The following is a 20,026-nucleotide window of genomic DNA, read 5'->3' as shown; positions in this document are numbered from 1 at the left end:
CTTCAGCAGGGGAGAGTAAAAGGCAGTTTAATGAGATGTTCATCTTTCCTCCTTTCTGGCCAAGTTGTAAAAGTTTGCCATGGAAGTGCTGATAAAGATGATTATAGTGAATTTTAAAATCTGCATTCAGATGCAATGCTGCCTGGAAACTGCTGGAGGGCAAGAGATTGACATCTCTTAATATCCGCCAGGCTGCCTGAGGAAGCTCTCCCTCCCTGGAAAATGAGAGGTTCTCCTAAGCATGCAGCTCTTCTGTTATATTAAAAATATTTCTTCTCTCATGTCACATTTTGTTCCCACTACTAAGATTACCCAGCATATTCTTTTTAGATTACTTTGGGTAAATGTGATGGCCACAAGCACACCGAGGGGCAGGATGTGGTTAGAGCTCTCTGGGATCTGACAGCAGCCACAAGCTTCCACACTCTCAGACCCCATCAGAGTGTGCAGGAATGACGTGAATCCACCGGTGGACAGGTAAAGGCATTGGGTCTCAGTTCAAGGAAGGGGAGAAAGGTGCCTGATGCTGTCACTACTGCCACTGGCTAAAACACTGAATAGAGAAAAGATGGAAGAAGGTAAATGATTGATGCTGCTGTACATCCCTGCTGCATGCGGACTACCAGCATGGACTCTGGAGGCAGGCTGGAGTTTCCAATACCTCCAACAGCATCCTTCATGCTGCTGGGAAGGATATTCAAGAAAGGTCCAGTGCTTTGTGTAGCTCAGCCTCAGATTCACATAAGGGGAATCCTCTTTCATTTTAAATGCCTGTGAAATTTGCAGGAGGCTAAAGCATATAGATATATGAGGAGATGACACTGCCACAGCCTTAAAACTTTTGCCACAATTTCTATTTGGCAATTAAAGCCTAATGAACACATGCTGCCTTCATTGGCATGAGTTGCAGATACTTCAGTTTCTGGAATTAAGGAGCATCTTCCTCCGCAGGAAAAGATACAAACCACCAAATCACAGGAAAGCAGTCTCCGTCTCGTACTAGGAGCTCAGCGTGCTACAAGCACTTCCCGAGCATTTTCCAACGTAGTTGTACAGGACAGACAAAATGGGATACAGAAACGAGGCGCCGGGGAAACACATCAATCAAGGGAGGGAGAAGAAGGAGTGTGAAGAAAGACCCGGGGGGAGGTAGGGGAGGGTGGGGGGAGGTAGGGGAGGAACAAAAAAACTGCAACAGGCGAAGGCCATGGAGCATCTGTGAGCACAAGAACACACCCCGTAGCGCGGCCCCGGCCCGAGCCTGCGGCGGGGCGGATAACGCAGGGCTCGGTGAGCAGCCGCTAAGGCTGGGCACTGCGGGAGCGCAGGGTCCCGGTCCCGGTCCCGGTCCCGGGCCCGCCCCCCCCTCCGCTCCGCCTTTGGCGCCCGCGGGTCCCGGCCCTGCAGTGCCACCGCCCACCGCCAGGGGGCGGTGCGCAGGCGGCGGCGCGCGGCCGCTCCGGGACTGGCGCCTCGCTGGTGCTGACGACGCGGCCCGAGCGGGAGCAGCGGCTGGAGCGGCGGCGGTGGCGTTGGCGTCGTCGTCAGTGGCGGGTTCGGTGTTTCGGTGGCTCTTCCCCTTCCCCGCCGCGCCATGCCCACCGTGGAGGAGCTCTACCGCAATTACGGCATCCTGGCGGACGCCACGGAGACGGCGGGCCAGGTGCGGTGTGGCTGCGGCCTGCAAGGCCTCGCTAGGCCTCGGGCTTGCGTAGCGCTGCGGCGGGGAGTTCCGGGCCGAGGGGGGGCGGACGGGCGGGCCGGAGTGCCGTCAGAGGGGCTGCTCGCCTCGCCGCACAGCCGGAGAACCCCCGGGGCTGTGCTCGGGATGGGTTTCCTCAGGCCGGCGGCGGCGCCGGGCGGGTAGAAATGAGCAGCGCGCCCGTGGATCTGCAAGGACCGCAGTAGCTCCCGTCGCTTTTGCAGCATCCGCGTCGTGTCGGCAGCCCTCCTTTAAATGCGGCGTCTCGGATATTAACGGGCTCTTAGCTAGAATCAGGCTGTTTTTTTTCCAAGGGGACGGGGAGTTTGGCCTGGCGAATTCGGGCCTTGAAGTCTTTGACACCGCACTTGCAGATCCAGCGCACTTGCAGGGCTGGAGGGCGTCTGGCAGGCTGTCTTGCTAAAAGGCTTGCTGAGGGAAGATGAGGTCTGTTATGGTTCGAAAGCTGCTCGTAGCCCTTTAGTTTTTTCTTCCTTGAGGCAAGAACCTAAGGTCGACCCTCAAGACTGAAAAATATTTTTTTTGTAAAATATTGGCAAGATCTGCCATTTGTTTATACCATTACTGAATTATTTTAGAAAAGAGGATGACTTGGAATATTACCAATAGACTATTTTATGGCTAGTTACTGCTAGTTTTGGAATTGCATTAATTCCTCATTTTCCCAAATGGCCCCCTGAAAAAGCAGAAGATACTTTTTTTTTTCCTTTTGGTTCTAATGTCAATAAGTAGGAAAGTAGTTTTGCCATATCTATATCTAACCGTGGATTTTAAATTAAACGAGAACACTGCTATACAATGTCACTTAAAAAGCTCTTTTAAGAAACAAATATTTTGGTGGTTGTTTGGGGGCAGGGGGATGTTGAAGTTGGTTTTTTTTGTTTTAATTCAGATCCTTTCGCTTTGCTTGTGAGGTTATGCCCTAGTGAAACAAAGCATCCTTGCAGACAGTCCAACAAAAACATCACCTCAGAGCCAAAAACAAAGTGCAAGTAAAATGTAGGGAACTGCAGGGAGAAGTGCAGAGTAAAATATGCTGCTACCTTGCCACTTCAGAAGTGCACAGTTCATCTCACTTTGATTCTTGTGAGTAGCTTTTGTGAGGAAGGAATGGCCATCTTAGGTAGAGCGAACTCCAACGTAGTTAAGAAATGCAGCCTGTGACAGGGTAGGTGTGTAAGAACCTCTGAGGGTAAGTGTAGAATGGAGATTCCTAAAACACTCTGCAAGCTTTGCCCCTCTCCAGCTTTTGGGTTCTCAAAGCCAGAGGAAGTGTCTCTGTAACAAGCATAGCTTGTAAGGTTGTTCTACAGTGAACTTTCCTGATGCTTTGTTGAACTGAGTGTGCTTTTGGCATATAAAAGTTCTGTGCTAAAACATTTCATTGTTTTGTTAACCTTTGTGATGGAGTTACCTCTTCAAATTTGTCATTTCATAACTTGCCGGGTGACTCCTATTTCTGCATTCTGAGAAGCCATAATTGCTCCTTGTTAATCATTTTTATTCCACCTAGTGCTTTATTATCTCTTAACAACATCATGATCTCTTTCTGCAAAATGTCATGATTACCCTGTTTCAAACAAAAAAACATTGAGCATAGGGGCTGCCAGAAGTTATCAAGGCATCAAGAGAAGCACTGAGCTTGTAAAAGAGTGTTTCAGTTGAGAAAGGGGCTCAGGTATGAGGTGTCCACAAGTGGACAAGGGTTGTCACAAGAATGAAGATGAGAACTAGAAAAAAACTATTAGGAAGCTGGCTGAAAATAAAGAGGAAGACAAGCATTTCTTCATAACGCATTGTGAGGCTTGGCTCAGGACACTGCAGGGCATGAATTGACTCAAGAACTAACCTAGAGAAGTTAATGGATGCTTGGTCAATTAACAGTAATTGAAAACAAAGGTCTGGACACTATCTCCAGCTTAGGACATTCCTTTGTTACAGATGGGAAGGGAATGCACAAAACAGAAGGATCACACTGCTTCTGTAATTGCCTGTGATTTTTCTAGAGCATTCCATGCTGCCAGGTACAGATAAAACAAACTGCCTGAACTGTGTTTTGCCTACATGGTAGGAGTAATTAGCATACAGGAACACAAATGCAGGGAACACAGGCTACTCTGTTCCATTGCTGCGTGAATGCTTTTTCATATGTGTTAAGTTTTATGTGTTGTACAACAGAACTTGTTCGTAACATGCACCCATGTCTGTACTGATGAGTGTTTTCATGGCTAGTTTGTGCTGGCTCATTCCTGCCTTTGCTGCTGAGTGCACTGCATTGGCCCAGCTACAGAGGGAACTGGGTGGTGATGTGGTTTAGCTGAGAGGCAGCTGATTCTTTCACCTCTTATTTTTCATCCAGATCTGTATCCCACTCCAGATTCTGGCAACACAGCTATTAACAAGCTGTAGGGAGTGCTTCAGGAGCATGGGCACTAAATTTTAAAATGCTGCTTTAGAGGGCATTAATGCAATGTACTGCTTTGTAAATTAGTATCTGTATTTGCTATGGGACAACTTACACATGGAGTAGTGGTGATGAGATATATGGCACTGGGAAATGTAATGTAAATAAAGCAAAGAAAGTGTCCTGTGCTGTCGGGGTTGCTGTTCAAAGTAGAATAAGCTGTTTTAAGCATTCTTTTTCACAACCATGAGGAAAATTAATCTTAGAAGGTTCTGATTTCCGGTAGTATCCTAATAATGCTGACTTCTATTTCACAAACACATAGCTAACCACAACAAAGACTTCAATTAATTTGAAGTTTCAGTACTGCAGGCACAGAATCAGAAGCACCTGTGTGAGTCTAGTTGGAGCAGGTAGAGAAAATTTTACTGTTGTTGAAGTGTTTATTTCCTGTATTTGAAATAAATATATATTTCTCTATTTAAAACTGAAGGTTTCTGGGATTTTTTTATGTCTAGTTTCATGTAACAGTTCTTCCAAGCACTGTATTTCATCCCAGATTTAGCTACCTGAATAGATAGCAGAGATTCCCGGTGAAGTTAGCTGCCTGAATAGATGCCAAAGATACTTTAGCACCGTATATGTTAATAAGAACTCGTGATCCACTGCAGTGGCACAGTTACTGGGAAAAGTAATCTCTACTTCAGAGACATGAAGTAGCGAATCCATGAGCATACAAAAGGCAGAAACTCCTTGAAAAACTGGTCACGTTCAGTGGCAGGGATCATAGAATTTCTTGCACTAATCTAATCAGTGTGCAAGAGGTGTTACCATTCGGGTCGGCAGCTGGAGCGGTACACACTTCAACAGGCAGGAGCCACAATAGCAGTAAAAGCCAGGCAACAGAGGCAAATATTACCAAGTTGGCATGATTATATCAGTCTAAGAGAAAAATATATTCCTTTGTAAGAAGCTTGTATAATATGGTTCATTTAAATAGTTTCAGAGAATGGGAGAAAAAAGTCCTTCCTTGTCTTGAGAATAAGCCAGGATTTTTCCATTTATGTATTCTGGTTTTGTTTCTTAGCATAAGGATGCCTACCAGGTGATCTTGGATGGAGTGAAAGGAGGTGCCAAGGAGAAGAGACTTGCAGCCCAGTTTATTCCTAAGTTCTTCAAGCATTTTCCTGAGCTAGCTGACTCAGCTATCAATGCCCAGTTGGACCTCTGCGAGGATGAAGATGTTTCTGTAAGAATAAGAATCTTGTAGCAAGTTGATACCTTGAATTTATATTTTGCTGTTTTCTCTTTTTTTAATGGGCTGTGTCTTTTGGGAGATCGGGGTTGGTCTTTGGACAACATAAATTTAATTGTATTCTTGCATTTACTTCATTGTGTGATGGTTTGGGAAGTTGCATCAGTTTTCATTTATCTTTCTTAGCTCCCACCACTGATCGAAGGAATAGCTCTGTAGAAAGAAATTTACAGTTTATTTGAATAGCATTTACATGGTTTCCTATCAAAAGGCACTTTGTGGTAATTGATTCTGATAAATATTGCTGGGAGACAGAATCTTGTTTGCACCTGAGAACCACAGGGATGTGATTCTGACTGTTGTGCTTCTTGAGATACTTCATGCTGCTTCTGTGGTGCTGGTAGAAGCTGTACCTTTGAAGCATCTCCATTTATCAGTTCTTAAGGGGTTTGGACAGATCATTCAAGGATTTTTTTCAGTGCTGGGAACAAACCCTAGAGTTTATGATACCCATATGCACAACTGTAGAACTACTAGAACTGTCCTTCCTGTCAGCAAATAAAACTCCTTAATAACACACATTCCGGCCTTTATTTTGTTGATCATATGAATGATTTTGTGAACAGAAGTGCTCTTTGAATTTGATTTTTCTCCAGTGCTGCCTAGCTCTAAGAAAAATATATTATTTTCTTCATAAATATGTCAAAATAGGGAAATTTGGGGTGTTATGTAATTCCTGAAATTTTAAATTTTTTAAAATCTCTACGTTATTGACAATTTCAATAGATCCGGCGACAAGCAATCAAGGAATTGCCTCAGTTTGCCACTGGAGATAATCTTCCTCGGGTAGCAGACATACTGACCCAGCTTCTGCAGTCAGGTAGGAGACCCATCCTGGCTGATGTCAAGGCACATCTAAATATGTACACAATTTTGCTTCTGTAGGACATTTTCATTGATTCATAATTTATCCCAGTGCTGTTCATGTCCTTCTTGTGTTTTCTCCTGCTTTATATTTGCTGTACAGTTAGGCTGAACAAGTACTAATTATTCTATCGAAACCAAAAATCTTTATTTTAGATAAAACAATTTCTTTTCATTCAAGTTCTCTGAAAGCATCTGTAGAAAAAGGCATGGTGAGGGGGGGAACCTTCCAGTTATGGACTGCAGCAAATTGCTTTCTGAAAAAGAGTTACTGGATTTCTCATCCAGTTTCTAGAACCTGAAAAAGCCTGAGGGCATTTTGGTCCATACAGTTTCATTTTTGGTGCAAAATAAATATTGTGGGGGTAAGTTGAGAATTTACTGTACATTTAATCTCAGTAAGTTATAAAATACTAAATATTAGGTGTTCAAACTTGTGTTAAAACTGCATGGTTAAGACTCTGGTCTTCTCAAGAAGGTAGATTTTGGTTTGGGTTTTTTGAGATTTATGCATTTCTTCATTTAGTTTAAGAGAGAAATAGTTGCTGCCACACAGAAATACTGTAGATTAATATAAAGAGTTTAAAAATAAATAACTATGTATTTTATATTAAGTGAAAGTTAGCTTATTTATTCAAATAACTAAATATATAGATTAATAACTTCCCTTCAAGTTTTCAGTCCTATCAAGTTTTAAGGTTTAGTTTTGGTAGGGAGACTGAAGTGACAAATAGCTTTTTTTTTTTGCTTCCAATTTCCATAATCATGGCTTTGAACTTCCTCAGTCTAATAGTTTTTAAAAATACAGGTTATATTGTTTATAGTTAAATGCTGTGGACAGAATTCTTGTGTAGTAGTAGCCATTTTGGTTTTCTGCTCTTACCTTTCCATTTCAAGTGCATATGAATTTTTTTTCTCTCTCCAGATGATTCTGCAGAATTCAACTTGGTGAACAATGCCTTGCTCAGTATATTTAAGATGGATGCTAAAGGTAAAGGACACGTTTTTCTGTACATGGCTTTTATTAATACTTTCCAGTCTGTAGTAAGATGAGAACAGGACTCAGTTTTGTGTCTTCTTAGTACAGTGCAAAAGTGAGACACACACTAATAGTTTGGTTTTGCAAACAGTACTGAACTTAATAATCATGGATGTGAATGATGCAGACTAATAAAAGAGTGTGGATTTTTATGTCGAGATACATGAAAATTGTAATGGTTTTTAAAAGTTAGTATAGCAGTTATTTTACAATGCATCATGGAATCTTAAAAGAGGGAACTTCTTCCTTCTGCATAAAAGGTCCAGGTCATAACTTCTAAAATAATTTGTGTTACCCAATTTATTCTCCATTCAGGGACTTTGGGAGGTTTATTCAGTCAAATCCTTCAGGGAGAGGATATTGTGAGAGAGAGAGCCATTAAGTTCCTTTCTACAAAACTGAAAACATTACCAGAGGAAGTGATGACAAAGGAGGTGGAGGAGTTCATATTGACTGAATCAAAGAAGGTGAGTGTCTGATTTCAGTTCAAACTCAAGTATTGCTCAACCATCCCTTATCATTGGTGTTGCTTTGGAGGTCTGTTTGAACGTTGTACAAACATGATCTTGTACTTAACCATTCTGATACACTCCGAAGTTTGCAGCATTTTTTGTGGTAATGTTAAAACCATGGTTCTTCTAATTTTGTGAGAGTGACTTTGATTAGAATTGGACACAATCATTCACATTGGAAAGGGTCTTTGAGAGATTGTTCAGCTCAGTGAATCATGCTCAGCTGAATTCTGATCAGACTTCTTGGTGCATTTTCCAGTTGGGTTTGAAACCTCCAACGATGGAGAGTTCCTATACTCTCTGGGCAGCCAGCTTCAGTGTTCAGGAGATTTTTTTTTTTTTTTCCCTCTATCCAGTTGAAACCTCCCGTTTTAGTTTTGTGTCATTGTTTCATTCTGACTACATCCACCTCATCAAAGAACCTGGCTGCTATGGGCAAGGTCTTGTTCTCAAGTGCTGGAAGGTTAGTTAGTTTGCCCCACCCACATACAGCTCTTCCTTTAGGCTGGAAAAGCCTGATTGCTTTATGTTCTCCTCACAGCTCCTATGCTATAGACACAGATCACCTTGCTGATTTACCTTCCTAAAGCTTATCAAGCGCCTCCTCACGCAGGAGAGCCCAACACTAGGTGCAGCATTCCAGATTTGGTCAGATGAGGGCCCAGCCAAGGACCTGTCAGTCCTCTGTCCCTTTGTTTCCCTTAGTCTGTGCTCTTGTCCTTAGCCCAGAACACTGCTTGTCAGCCAGGGTATGGTGCTGTCACTTTTGTTTAGCCTGCTGTCCCCCAGAACCCTCAGTCTTCTCGGCAGAGCAGCTCCCCAGCCAGTCAGTCCCCTACATGTGCCAATGCAGGGAAGTTGCTTCATCCCAGGTGCAGAACTTGGCATTTGTCTTTGTGGAATCTTAGGAGATTTCCATGCATTCCCTAAGCTGAGAAAGATGCAAAAACTTTTAAAACAACCAGTAATGAGTAGATACTTGTTTAAAATTTATTCTTCCTGAAGCATTTTTTTATTAGATAGGCGTTTGTTCTCAGTTTAGAGTTAAAAAAACTGTTTCTTGTGCACAGCTTGATGCCATTTGCTTTGGTTTGTAGGTGCATTCAATTATACTTAATGTTTTCATGTGTTTCTTCAAACTTGTGTTTTTAAATAAAAAACTATATGCTAAATTTAAATGCTAAGTATTTGCATACTTTACCTTTTCAAATTCAGTAGGTTTGACTTGGAGGTTTACAAATTGTTACCACAAAAATATGTTTTCTTTTTTTGTTAAGGTTCTGGAAGATGTAACAGGCGAGGAATTTGTTCTGTTTATGAAAATATTGTCTGGATTAAAAAGCTTACAGACAGTCAGTGGGAGGCAGCAACTGGTGGAGCTGGTAGCTGAACAGGCTGACCTGGAACAAACGTTCAATCCATCAGATACAGACTGTGTGGACAGACTCCTGCAGTGCACTCGGCAGGCAGTGCCATTGTTCTCAGTACGTATTTATTTGCTTTGCGTCGGGACTGTGGAGGAAAGTTAATGGCTGGAGCTTGGCTTTGGTGTTCCCAATGATTATGTTTGAAAGACCACAGATTAGTACTACTCCACTTTTAACCTCTAATGTATTCAAATGTTGGAAAACATCCGTAAGACCTCCAAACACAAAGACACCTTGTGTTTTTCTCTTCTCTTTTCAAATTTAAGCTGTTACAGTGAATTACAAGATTCTCACATTATTTTGTATGAATTTGATTATTTCAAGTCTAGTGCCAGGCAGTTGCAGAGCTTAAGGGCCTATTCTTGCGTTGCAAGCAATCTTTTCAGCTGCTGTTGGGGTCATCCTCTGATTTTAGGCTACCTGCAAGGAGGTCTGTGTCTTAGGAAAAAGAGGGAAGTTTATAAAGCTTTAAGGTACAGCTGTGGGGCAGGCATTTATAAGGGTGGAGGGTTGATGGGAGAAGAAATTTATCCCCTTCAGACTCAAGAGTAACATGAATAATGTGTGATGGTTTGTTTGTGGGGTTTTTTTTCAGAAAAATGTTCATTCCACAAAATTTGTTACTTACTTCTGTGAGCATGTTCTGCCAAACCTCAGCTCTTTGACTACTCTAGTGGAGGGTCTTGATATCCAGTTAGAGGTAAGCCAAAGCTAAAATCTTTTCCAAATAGTTAAAAATAACCATCCTAGATAAAGACAGCTATTTTAAAAATCACAAGCTCTTTCCTCAAGTCGTTTTCATTTCTTGGCTTGTAGGAAAAGTAGCTGCACTAGAAAAAACATTTGATCTATTGAGACATGACTGAGCATTGCCTTTTAAAGCGTGTGTCATCTGTCCCAAGCTTTTGAAGCAAGGTAGAATAAGTAGATCAGTGTAATCATTTTTATATTACTCTCAATTTTTTTTAAGCACATAGCATTTACTAAAATGATGGTTGCATAGTTTGGGCTAATTTAGCCTCCTAAGGGAGTGGCTTAATGTCTGTAATTTTGTTTACATTAATCAGTGCTACGGCTTCAGTTAGATCTCTGTGGCTCTCGCTTGAAGGTGAGCTGTGCTGCAGATGTGGGAGATTAAGTTTGTTTACTTGTTGACTAATGCTTGTTGGGATTAGACACACAAACTTGTGTTTCTCTTTACAGACAGGAAAAACAAATTAGGCATGTTCTTCCTTGTATTGCTTCCTGCTGTTTTGGGAGGGGTTTAGTTGTAATAGCTGGCCTCTACTGTGCCAGCCATAGTGATGTGATAATTGATTTTAAGTTGAATGTTAAGCTTTTCAGTTAACACACAAAAACCTGGCTATCCTTATGTGTAGGTTTTGAAGCTTCTTGCTGAAATGAGTTCATTTTGTGGTGATATGGAAAAGCTTGAATCAAATTTGAAGAAGCTGTTTGATAAATTACTGGTAAGACTAATTCAGTTTTTATTCATGTAAAACACTACGAAATTAAGTTTTCATCAAAACAAGTTATTTTTATGTATTCATCTCTTGGCTATTTCAGAGATAGTCCTGTCCACTGATAGAACGTTGAACATAATTTTGCCATTTAAAGCCTTTGTAGATAGAGATCTGTTACCTGAATAGTGTTTTTAAGCCAGTAAACTCATGTGTTTCTTCTTTTTAAATTTCATAGTCATGAGAGACTCGTGTTAATGTCATTAAATACTGTATCTGCACTGACAATTCTAAGCAAATTCAGCACTATTTCAGAAGCATTGGTGCAGTACATTATTGCTTCCTGTGGTACTTGTGCCACCATAGTATGTCCTCTGAGTCGAGTCACAGAAGTGTAGGTAAACCACCTGCACCAGGACTTTATTCAGTACTTCATCCATTAGTATAGAGATGGTGGATACTTCTAAAATTGTCAGCACAGGTAAACCATCCAGTTCAAACACTGTGAAAGAGCAGTCATTCAGCATAAATGTGTCTCATGCATTTGTTTCCCTTTCTGTTCTTCAGGAGTATATGCCACTCCCACCGGAGGAAGCAGAAAATGGGGAAAATGCTGGCAATGAAGAGCCCAAGTTGCAATTCAGTTATGTGGAGTGTTTATTGTATAGCTTCCATCAGCTAGGTCGCAAACTTCCAGACTTCCTGACAGCCAAGCTGAATGCAGAGAAATTGAAAGACTTCAAAATCAGGTAATGATTTAGAGGCAAGTGTTAATGTTCTGTTACAAGGTGTTTGTTAAAAAATGTTAGTGGAGTTCCCTGGGGCTCAGTACTGGGGCCCATCCTATTCAACATCTTTATCAATTACTTGAATGAGGAGATTGGCTGCATCCTCAGTGAGTTTGTGTGCAACAGCAAGTTGAGTGGGAGTGTTGATCAGCTGAAAGGAAGGCTCTGCAGAGGGTTTTGGACACGCTGAATTGATGGGCTGAGGACAACTACATGAGATTTACTAAGGTGGATTGCTGGGTCCTGCAGCTGGGTCACAACAACCCCATGTAGCACTGCAGCCTTGGGCTGGAGTGGCTTGAGAGCTGATCAGCAGAAAGGGGCTTGGAGGTGTTGATTGACAGCCAGCTGGGTATGAGCCAGCAGCATGCCCAGGTGGCTAAGAAGGCCAATGACATCCAGACCTGTATCAGGAATAACATGGCCAGCAGGACCAGGACAGTGATTGTCCCCCTGCACTCAGCACTGGTGATGCCTCACCTCAAATGCAATACCCAGTTTCAGGACCATTGCTTCAAAAAGAACACTGAGGTGCTGTAGTGTGTCCAGGGAAGGGCAGTGGAGATGGGGTCTCTTGAGGAGTGGCTGAGGGAGTAGGGGCTGTTTAGTCTGGAGAAAAGGAAGCTCAGGGGGGACCTCATTGCCCTCTACAACTGCCTGACTGGAGGTTGTAGTGAGGTAGGAGTCGGTCTCTTCTGCCATGTCTCAGCTAAAAGGATGAGGAAATGGCCTTATATTGTACCAGGAAAGGGTCAGATTAGATACTAGAGAAAAAAGTTTTACTGGAAGAGTGGTTGGGCACTGGAATAAGTTGCCCTGAGAGGTAGTGGAATCACTGTCTCAGGAAGTGTTCAAGAGGCATCTAGATGTGGCACTTGGGGGTATGGTTTAGGTGTGACAGTTGGATTAGCTGATCCTGTAGGTCTCTTCTAACCTTTATAATTCTCTGACTATGAAAGTGTGAATTACTGTTTGGATGCTAAAGAAGTACAAATCAGATTGATGGAAGACTTACTTTGAGCATTTTTCTTAAAGGGGAAGAAACAAGATTATAGTTTTCCTTTGCTTGTGCTTTTATTTCTACAGGACTGTGTAAATTTTACTAAGGGATTGCTTTTAAATCTTTTAGGCTGCAGTATTTTGCTCGAGGGTTGCAGGTCTATATTCGACAGCTTCGTCTGGCACTTCAAGGAAAAACAGGAGAAGCTTTGAAAACAGAGGAGGTAAGAATTGTTCAGGAATTTGGATTTTTCTAATTGAGCCTAAGGAAAGAACCATTGGCACATCTTAATAGGCTGCAGTCAGTTTTAAGTATGCAAATAGATTAAGAGAATAATAGTGCTAACATTATTGCAAGTGCATGTTACCTTATGCTACATTTTGCAAGTGAAGATCTAGTTTCGAATTTCAGCTGCTTGCTTGCTGCAGCCACATGTATTTGGTTTAATTGTGCTCTGTGCTTTGTTTTGAAGGGGAAATTTTCATATGTTGAGCAAAATGAAACACAGTGGGAACTACACTGGAACATTAGAAGCAACTAGTTAGTGTGAAACTACAAGAATCTTAAAAGCAGGTGTGATAAAAACTTGGAAGTGTACACACCTTTCACTATCATTGTTACTATAGCAATTCACTAGGAAGAGCAGTGAGTTTAATGTTACGGCTTCATGTAATGAGGTTGGCATAAAGCTACTAGGTGCTCATTGGTGTCTATTTTTTTTTTTTTACAGAACAAGATTAAAGTGGTTGCCTTGAAAATAACCAATAACATTAATGTTTTAATCAAGGTAAGTCCTCACATAATGAAGGACTAAATTCCCACGGCAGAGTAACCTATGCAGAAGAAAGGAACAGATTTGAACCAAGTTGTTTTGTGTAATTATGTATTGTTTTAGTTGGTGGTAGCCAGCTCAGAGTTGGTGCTGCTTTGCTTTTTCAGAAGAGAGGTGGATCTTGCTGATCCTGCCAACAGCTTAGCTTTTGCTGCTAATTGTCTTGGGATAGGGTGTGGATACACTTTCTTGTAGCACTAGTTGTCCCCAGAAAAAGACACCTTGCTTCTTTAGGGGTCTCTGGATTTTCTTGTCATTTCCCTTTCCTGCAGTGTCAGTGAGGAGTACAGAATAGTTCAAAGAGGTGCAAGGAGATATTAAGGAAGGAGGAAGGCAAAGCAAGCTGCTGTACAGAACCTGTTTCCCCAAAAAGCTCAGAAGAGATGGGCTGCAAGAAAGAGACTTTCATCTGGAGCCCATGAAACCATTCTGATTTCTTGTAACCCTCTTTCCATCTCTTCACTCTCACTTCCAACTATGAACCAAAAACTTGGCCCACCATATTGAGAAGCCTGTCTTGTACATTGTAGGGATATCAGATGTCTTCCATCTGGAAGGAGCCACTGTAGTTCATTGTAAGATGCTTGATGTGCACAAGATAGGAGAGAAAACCTGGCTTTCTCTGTAGGTTCCTTGAAACATTCAGGGCTGGATGAGATGGGGGTCTGAGCATCCTGATCTAATGGAATATGTCCCTGCTCATTGCAGGGTCATTGAAGTAGATGGTATTTAAACATCCCTTCCAACCCAAACTAGTCTATGATTCTGTATTTGGTCAGTGTAAGACACTATTCTGCTGAGATAAATCCTACTTGAATTTCCTAGTGAAGGCAGCCAGGTAAGGCAGTATTCTGCTGCCTTCTCTGCCATGGGACTAAAGGATTTACAGTTATTGGAAAGTAGTGGTTATTCTGGAGTCTCAGCAAGTAGCTAAAATTTTGAAGTGCAATTGACATAAATTTAACTGTAGAATAAACTGTCCAATTCTGCATCCATAGGATCTCTTCCACATTCCTCCTTCTTACAAAAGTACAGTTACATTGTCCTGGAAACCAGTACAGAAGGCAGATGCAAGGTAAGAGTTCTTCATACAGTAAAAGAAGACAGTGGGGTTTATTTTGTAAACAGTAAAAAATTAACCTCCCAAACTGTGTCTGTACAATACAGACAGCATGTGAGCATAAAGTTTCACATCAAAAATAACACCCATCCTGTGGCTGTGGTGAGATGCTCTTAGTCTTGCTTTAGGGATACTAAAGACAATCAACCGGAGGCTCTTCTGAGATACTATTATTCAGGGCATTATTATTGGCTACTGCTGGCTTCCAGTGGTTAATCTTTGTGGCTGAGCTAGTATTACTGTACTTGTCACCATAGGGGTGTAATGATATGTTTTTGTTTTCTTCTGTCAGCCAAAAAAGAGCAAGTGAAGATACAACCTCAAGTTCACCTCCAAAGAAAGCTTCAGCAGGACCAAAAAGGGATGCCAGGCAAATATATAATCCTCCCAGTGGAAAATACAGCAGTAACCTGGGTAGTTTTTCTTATGGTAAGTTAGGCAGCTTGGAAAAACTTTTGTCTAGTGACAGTTGTGTCTTGGGGTGGGGCAATAAATAGCACATTCATGGAAGATCAAGTTTTACTGTCATGAATGTTTGTTTGTGATGGTCTCTTCCCAGCTGTTGATGTATTGCAGTGTTTGAATGTTACCAGCCTATGACTTAGGTCATTTGCAAGTTAGTTTTAGTAGTGTTTTCATACCTAGAGTTAGTAATTGAACTGTTGTGTTCTCTGTTACATCACACAGTGCACGAGTTTCCCATTGAACAGGCCAGTTGCAGTAAATGGCAGAGCTGGGTTGCCTCCTGTCATACGACTGGACCTGTGCTGCATTCCTATTACAGCCACTGCTGATGTTGCAGACCTTCTCCAAAAGTTCTGGGAATTGCCAGTTCACTGTGCATACACACAGTTATATCCTCGTGCTGCCAGTCACACGGAATCTGCCTTTCTGCGAGTCATATTTTTGGGTGAAGCACAAGAGCAGTTGCAGACTGAATGAGTAGGACCAGCAGTGGCAGCAGCCCATTCCTGTCTTTCCTGTAGGCCCATTGGTTCTACCTCTGGCAAGTAAAGAGTCTGCTATGACAAATTGTCACCCACACCCACGGGTTGAAAAACTAGAATAAAGCTTTGGCAGATATATATAAAGCAAAGAGAAGAGATAACACCATGTACAAATTTCTTATTCTAGACTTCAGGTGACGCACCTGTGTCTTTTAAGATAAGCTTGTAATCCTGCAGGTCTAAATTCAACCAGAAATGTTTTATTGCTTGCTACTGTTTCCTGTTAGTGAGATGCTTTCTCCTCATTAGTCAGCTTCTGATTTTTATAGCCTTCAAAACCAGCATGCAGTTCTCTCTGTAGATTAACATAAACTGTATTTTAAGACTATACATTAAGAGAAATTATGAAAGGGAAATGAGGGTTTGGTACACCTTCAAACAAATCAAAGAAACTATATAAACTTATTAGGGTTTGTGTTGTTGGGGATTTTTTTGCTGTGATCAGATATATTCATAACAAAGAGAAAGGAAAAACTTTCTACAGTATGCAAATAGTTTGTGTGGTATCCATCTTCAGCTAGGATTTGTAACTGAATGACGATATCAGCCCCAGAAAAAAAGAATATACTGGTGGTAACTTAATGTTAAGTAGGAAAGGACAGATAGAAAGACAAAGTTCTGGTTTTCCGTAGTTTTATAAAATCACTAGTAGCAAGTCAGACTGACACCTCAAGGTTAATATTGTGTTATTGAACAGGAGGAAGAGCTAGGCAGCCAGTTTTCAATTCTGTGGTGATGTATTGGCCCAAATACAGTGCTAAATTACAGGGACAGTTATGTATCACAGTATTAGTATGCAGAAAGGCTGCACTTAATTTGGAGGGGCTCATTCTCCTGACCTCCTTTTAAAATTAGTGGGGTCCATTTTCCATCAGAAAATAATTCAGCAATCTCATGGTCCATAAGGAGGCATAGCCTCAGAGACTGAAGTTACCCTTCAGTACCTCCAGATCCTGCTATTCAGTTTGGATCTGTATAGAGCATAAAACTTGCCTGAAAAGTTTCAACTCTTTATTTCAGAGCAAAGAGGTGGTTTCCGGGGTGGACGAGGACGAGGCTGGGGAGGACGTGGCAATCGCAGCAGAGGAAGAATCTACTAAGAAGACTGCTAAATCTTCCATGCCCCTGAAGGGCTAAAGTGAAAGTGCTACTCAGCAAGTTTGCTTGGAGCATTGTTTTCTTCAAGGACTGCCTTCCATTGAGACTGACTTAAATGTTCTTTATACCTTTGTATGTATGATCTACTTTTCTAACGGACTACGACTTGTCCATAGTGAAACTACAACTGTATTTTTGGATGCTTACAGTCAGCAGTTTTGGGTTCTTACTTTTGAAGTGTCTTCAAGATTCAAAATTGGAAAAGAGCATAGATGTTTCATCAAAAGCTGCATCTTGACAGTTTGTATATTAACCTAAAAGTCAGCTACTGCATAACTGAAATATATAATTGAGTTTATGTATTAAGTAATGGACAGGAAAGGCATGACAACAGATATGTGTTAGATAAGCTTAGCAGCTGAAATAATCCTTTCCTCATCTGTAACCATATTTTGCAATATGTGGAGAAGAGTACCATTGTTAAATTTGCTTTGATTTACTTTCTTTAACTGAATTGAATGAAATACATGCTGTTTTTTTAAAGTTTGCAACATGGCTGGAAATCTGTTCTGCTTGTAGCATGAAGCAGTCTACTTTCTTAGAGATGTGGAGAGTGTGGCGTTTTTTGATTTGCACATCTTGCTCTTCTCCGTGCATAATAATACAAAAGTGATGTTTTGAAAATTAATTTTTAATGTTTAATATGAATATGTGCATATAGTTATGCCGTGAAATCTCAGTAAATGAATAGCATAAAAAACCAAAACAATAAATGATGAATTATTTCAGGAATGGGTAAAGACTGATGCAGTGATTAAGCTTCAGAGACTGGAGCTGGACCACAGGTGCTTCTGGCTCTTTTCTGTTTTATGCAGATTTCTGGATTAGTTGGCACTGGAGGGTGGACTGGTTGGTTGGTTTTTCTTGTTTTGTGATTTTTGTGTGTGTGTGTTTTGGTTCTTTTTTTTAACCAATAGTTGCATTTAAAAATATATAAATAAAACTGTATTTTGGGTAATATTGGAAAATTCCAGCTATGTAGTTCAATTCAGGTGGAAAAGTTAACAATTCCATGCTATTTTTTTCCATAGCAACTTGAGATTTTTATTTACTGGTGTGCATCCAGAAAATACAATGTAAGAGCACAATGCTTTTTTTTTTTTTTTTAATTCTCACCACTCAAAATTTTAACTTCTCAGGTCATTCAGCATTGTAAAGGAATTAGTATATAGTAAAAAGAAGTCAAAACAGGAAAATAATTTTAATTAAGTGTTCCGGAGCATGTTGATGTAAAATAACTTAGTCTTTAGAAGAGTGAATAATACTTCTTATCCTCCTTTTTTTTGCCCAGTGATATCCACAGAAGGTGATGTCTCCCCACCCTAGTTCCATTTGTATTTGCTTGTATATCTGATTCAGGTGTTTTCATTAACAGTCTTTGATATTTATCACTACAGTCAGAAGGCCACAATACCAAAATTATGTCAAAGTTCAAAACATTGTTGAAGATGCTAAATTCAAAGTTTTGTTTTTGCTTAACTCTGAACAGTAGGTAGGAAACTTTGGACATTCCAGGACATGTGAGCTGACTGTATTTCTCATTACATGCCAGCTGCTAGACTCCGATTTGGCATTAAAACCATGAAACTTGGCTAAAAGCTTTGAGGAAATCTGTGAGGTCAAAATGTCACTCTGAAAATAGGCACTAGATATGTAATAAGCTTCTATTGGGAAGAAAAAAAAAGAAAAAGACATTTTGCACTTGCGGCTATAATTGGTATTTTGAGGGGATTTAATAATGTTATCCCAAAGCCTAAACATAGCTTGTATTTAGACTAGTAACTAGGTACTAGCAGCTTCTTTTCTCACTGAATTTTGGGTGAGTTTTCTTTGTGTGACTCCTGTATTTCAGAGGTGATGTGTAAAGCTCTTGTGGCCTCAGAAGTAGTTAGATTATTTTTCCCCAGTTTCCTATCTAATTTTAACATAGTGAGTTCTTGTGGAAACACCTGTTTACCATCTTGTTGAATTGTAAATGTTCCCTTACAGCTTTGGAATAAATTCATTTTGTAATTTTGTTTGGCTCATTGTTTCACAGTTACTCTGCAGTATTGTGTCACCTTAGTAAAAGAAGTTCTGTGGTACCTTTTTGTTGTAGTTCAGTTACTCCTTAAGTTGCTGTAGATGCAGAAAGCTGTTTACCACTAAGGATGGATCATAATAAGACTGCATTAACTGTTTCAAGTTTAAAGTAATTCAACTTTCAAATGCAGAATTTTGAGGGGGAATTTAAATATTTGTAAAAGCTGCATGTTTACATCTTGGGAATTCGGTGAAAAGGAGTCAGTCATTGTCTTCCTCAAACTCGTCTATGTTGACAGTGTGATACAGTTTGTTAGTACCTTATGAGAGGAAAGCTAATGTCTGCAAACAATTGGATGGATGAAGGTGTGGGTGTTGACGTCTTTGAAATGGGTCCCAATGTCTCTCCTAACTTTGGGCAGCAGGTTTGTTGCAGAGCCAGGACAGCTTGGCTCCTGAAACAGACCAGGGTCTGCATAACCCTGAGTTTCTGAACTTTGGTGTAAAATGGTAGGTTTAAAGGAGGAATATGTGGAAGGCAGTTCAGGAAGGCTGTACCTTCCTGGTACCTCAGCCAGTGGGGAAAGGAAGAGGGCAACGTGCGGCCAGTTTAGGATAAAAGGAGGCTGCGCCCTCCAAAACCCCTAGAGAGAAAAACCCATGGTTCTGTGCCTCAGTGGACTCCCTCCTTTTACTGGAATAAAGCTGCAGGACTCCTGTCTCCTTTTTGGACAAAAACCTCTGCCGTTTGTGGATTTTCCTGACACTTATAATAGAGCAAGAGTCACTTGGAAGGGCAGCCTAGGATTTTTTGTGGAATCTAATACACCTGATTTGAAAACTCTGGCAGCAGTAAGGAACTATCATACTTATGCAGTATTTTCTCTAGGCTGATAGACACCAAATCTGTTGAACCACTGACACACCATTTTGGAAACTTGTTCTTGTTTCTACTTAATGAGTTTGAGGTGCAAACAAATGTTGCTGTTTAATAGGCACTGGGAAGTTTGATGTTCCCAAGAAGCTGGACTGCAGGAAGATCAAACAGAACATTTGAACGTGGCAGCTTTTAGATTTCTCTCGGTATTAGGGAAACAGGTTCCCTCTGCTGGATTGGTATTTACTGTCAACTGGAACAGGAAAAGTTCAGGTTTTGCTGTGTAACTGAAAAGCATTAGAAGGGATGTGGCCTTCAGAGCTCTCTTCACGCAGCTCCTGGGAAGGCTGGCGTTAGCTGTGTGTGCATGGCTGCACCGCTTGTGCGTCGCTTGCTTTGCGCGGGGCACAAAGTCGTTCCCTCGACCCGTCCTGGTGAATGTTCCAGCGCCCCGAATAAAAATCACCTCTTTTAAACT

The 20,026-nt window shown here is 41.1% G+C and overlaps 1 protein-coding gene across 2 annotated transcripts; it reads left to right on the top strand.

The window, feature by feature from the left end:
• The first annotated feature begins 1,423 nt into the window (after positions 1 to 1,423).
• Positions 1,424 to 18,666, top strand: API5 (apoptosis inhibitor 5). 2 transcript variants are annotated; one of them, XM_041459851.1, is made up of 14 exons: positions 1,424 to 1,663; positions 5,215 to 5,376; positions 6,169 to 6,262; positions 7,232 to 7,297; positions 7,661 to 7,812; positions 9,135 to 9,341; positions 9,880 to 9,984; positions 10,664 to 10,753; positions 11,312 to 11,493; positions 12,662 to 12,755; positions 13,263 to 13,319; positions 14,363 to 14,439; positions 14,777 to 14,913; positions 15,172 to 15,471. In XM_041459851.1, the coding sequence occupies exons 1-14, from the start codon at positions 1,595 to 1,597 to the stop codon at positions 15,276 to 15,278; spliced, it is 1,599 nt and encodes a 532-aa protein (XP_041315785.1). In that variant the 5' UTR covers positions 1,424 to 1,594; the 3' UTR covers positions 15,279 to 15,471. The 2 variants fall into 2 exon arrangements, with proteins under 2 accessions (XP_041315785.1, XP_041315786.1); XM_041459852.1 differs by lacking the exon at positions 15,172 to 15,471 and adding an exon at positions 16,512 to 18,666 and having other exon boundaries at positions 1,426 to 1,663.
• The last annotated feature ends 1,360 nt before the right edge of the window (positions 18,667 to 20,026 follow it).

This window comes from Pyrgilauda ruficollis, unplaced genomic scaffold, assembly GCF_017590135.1.
Source record: "Pyrgilauda ruficollis isolate IOZ18807 unplaced genomic scaffold, ASM1759013v1 scaffold14, whole genome shotgun sequence".
Lineage (NCBI taxonomy): Eukaryota > Metazoa > Chordata > Aves > Passeriformes > Passeridae > Pyrgilauda > Pyrgilauda ruficollis.
Note: the sequence above shows the minus strand (reverse complement) of the source record. Positions and strands in the feature narration are given on the sequence as shown.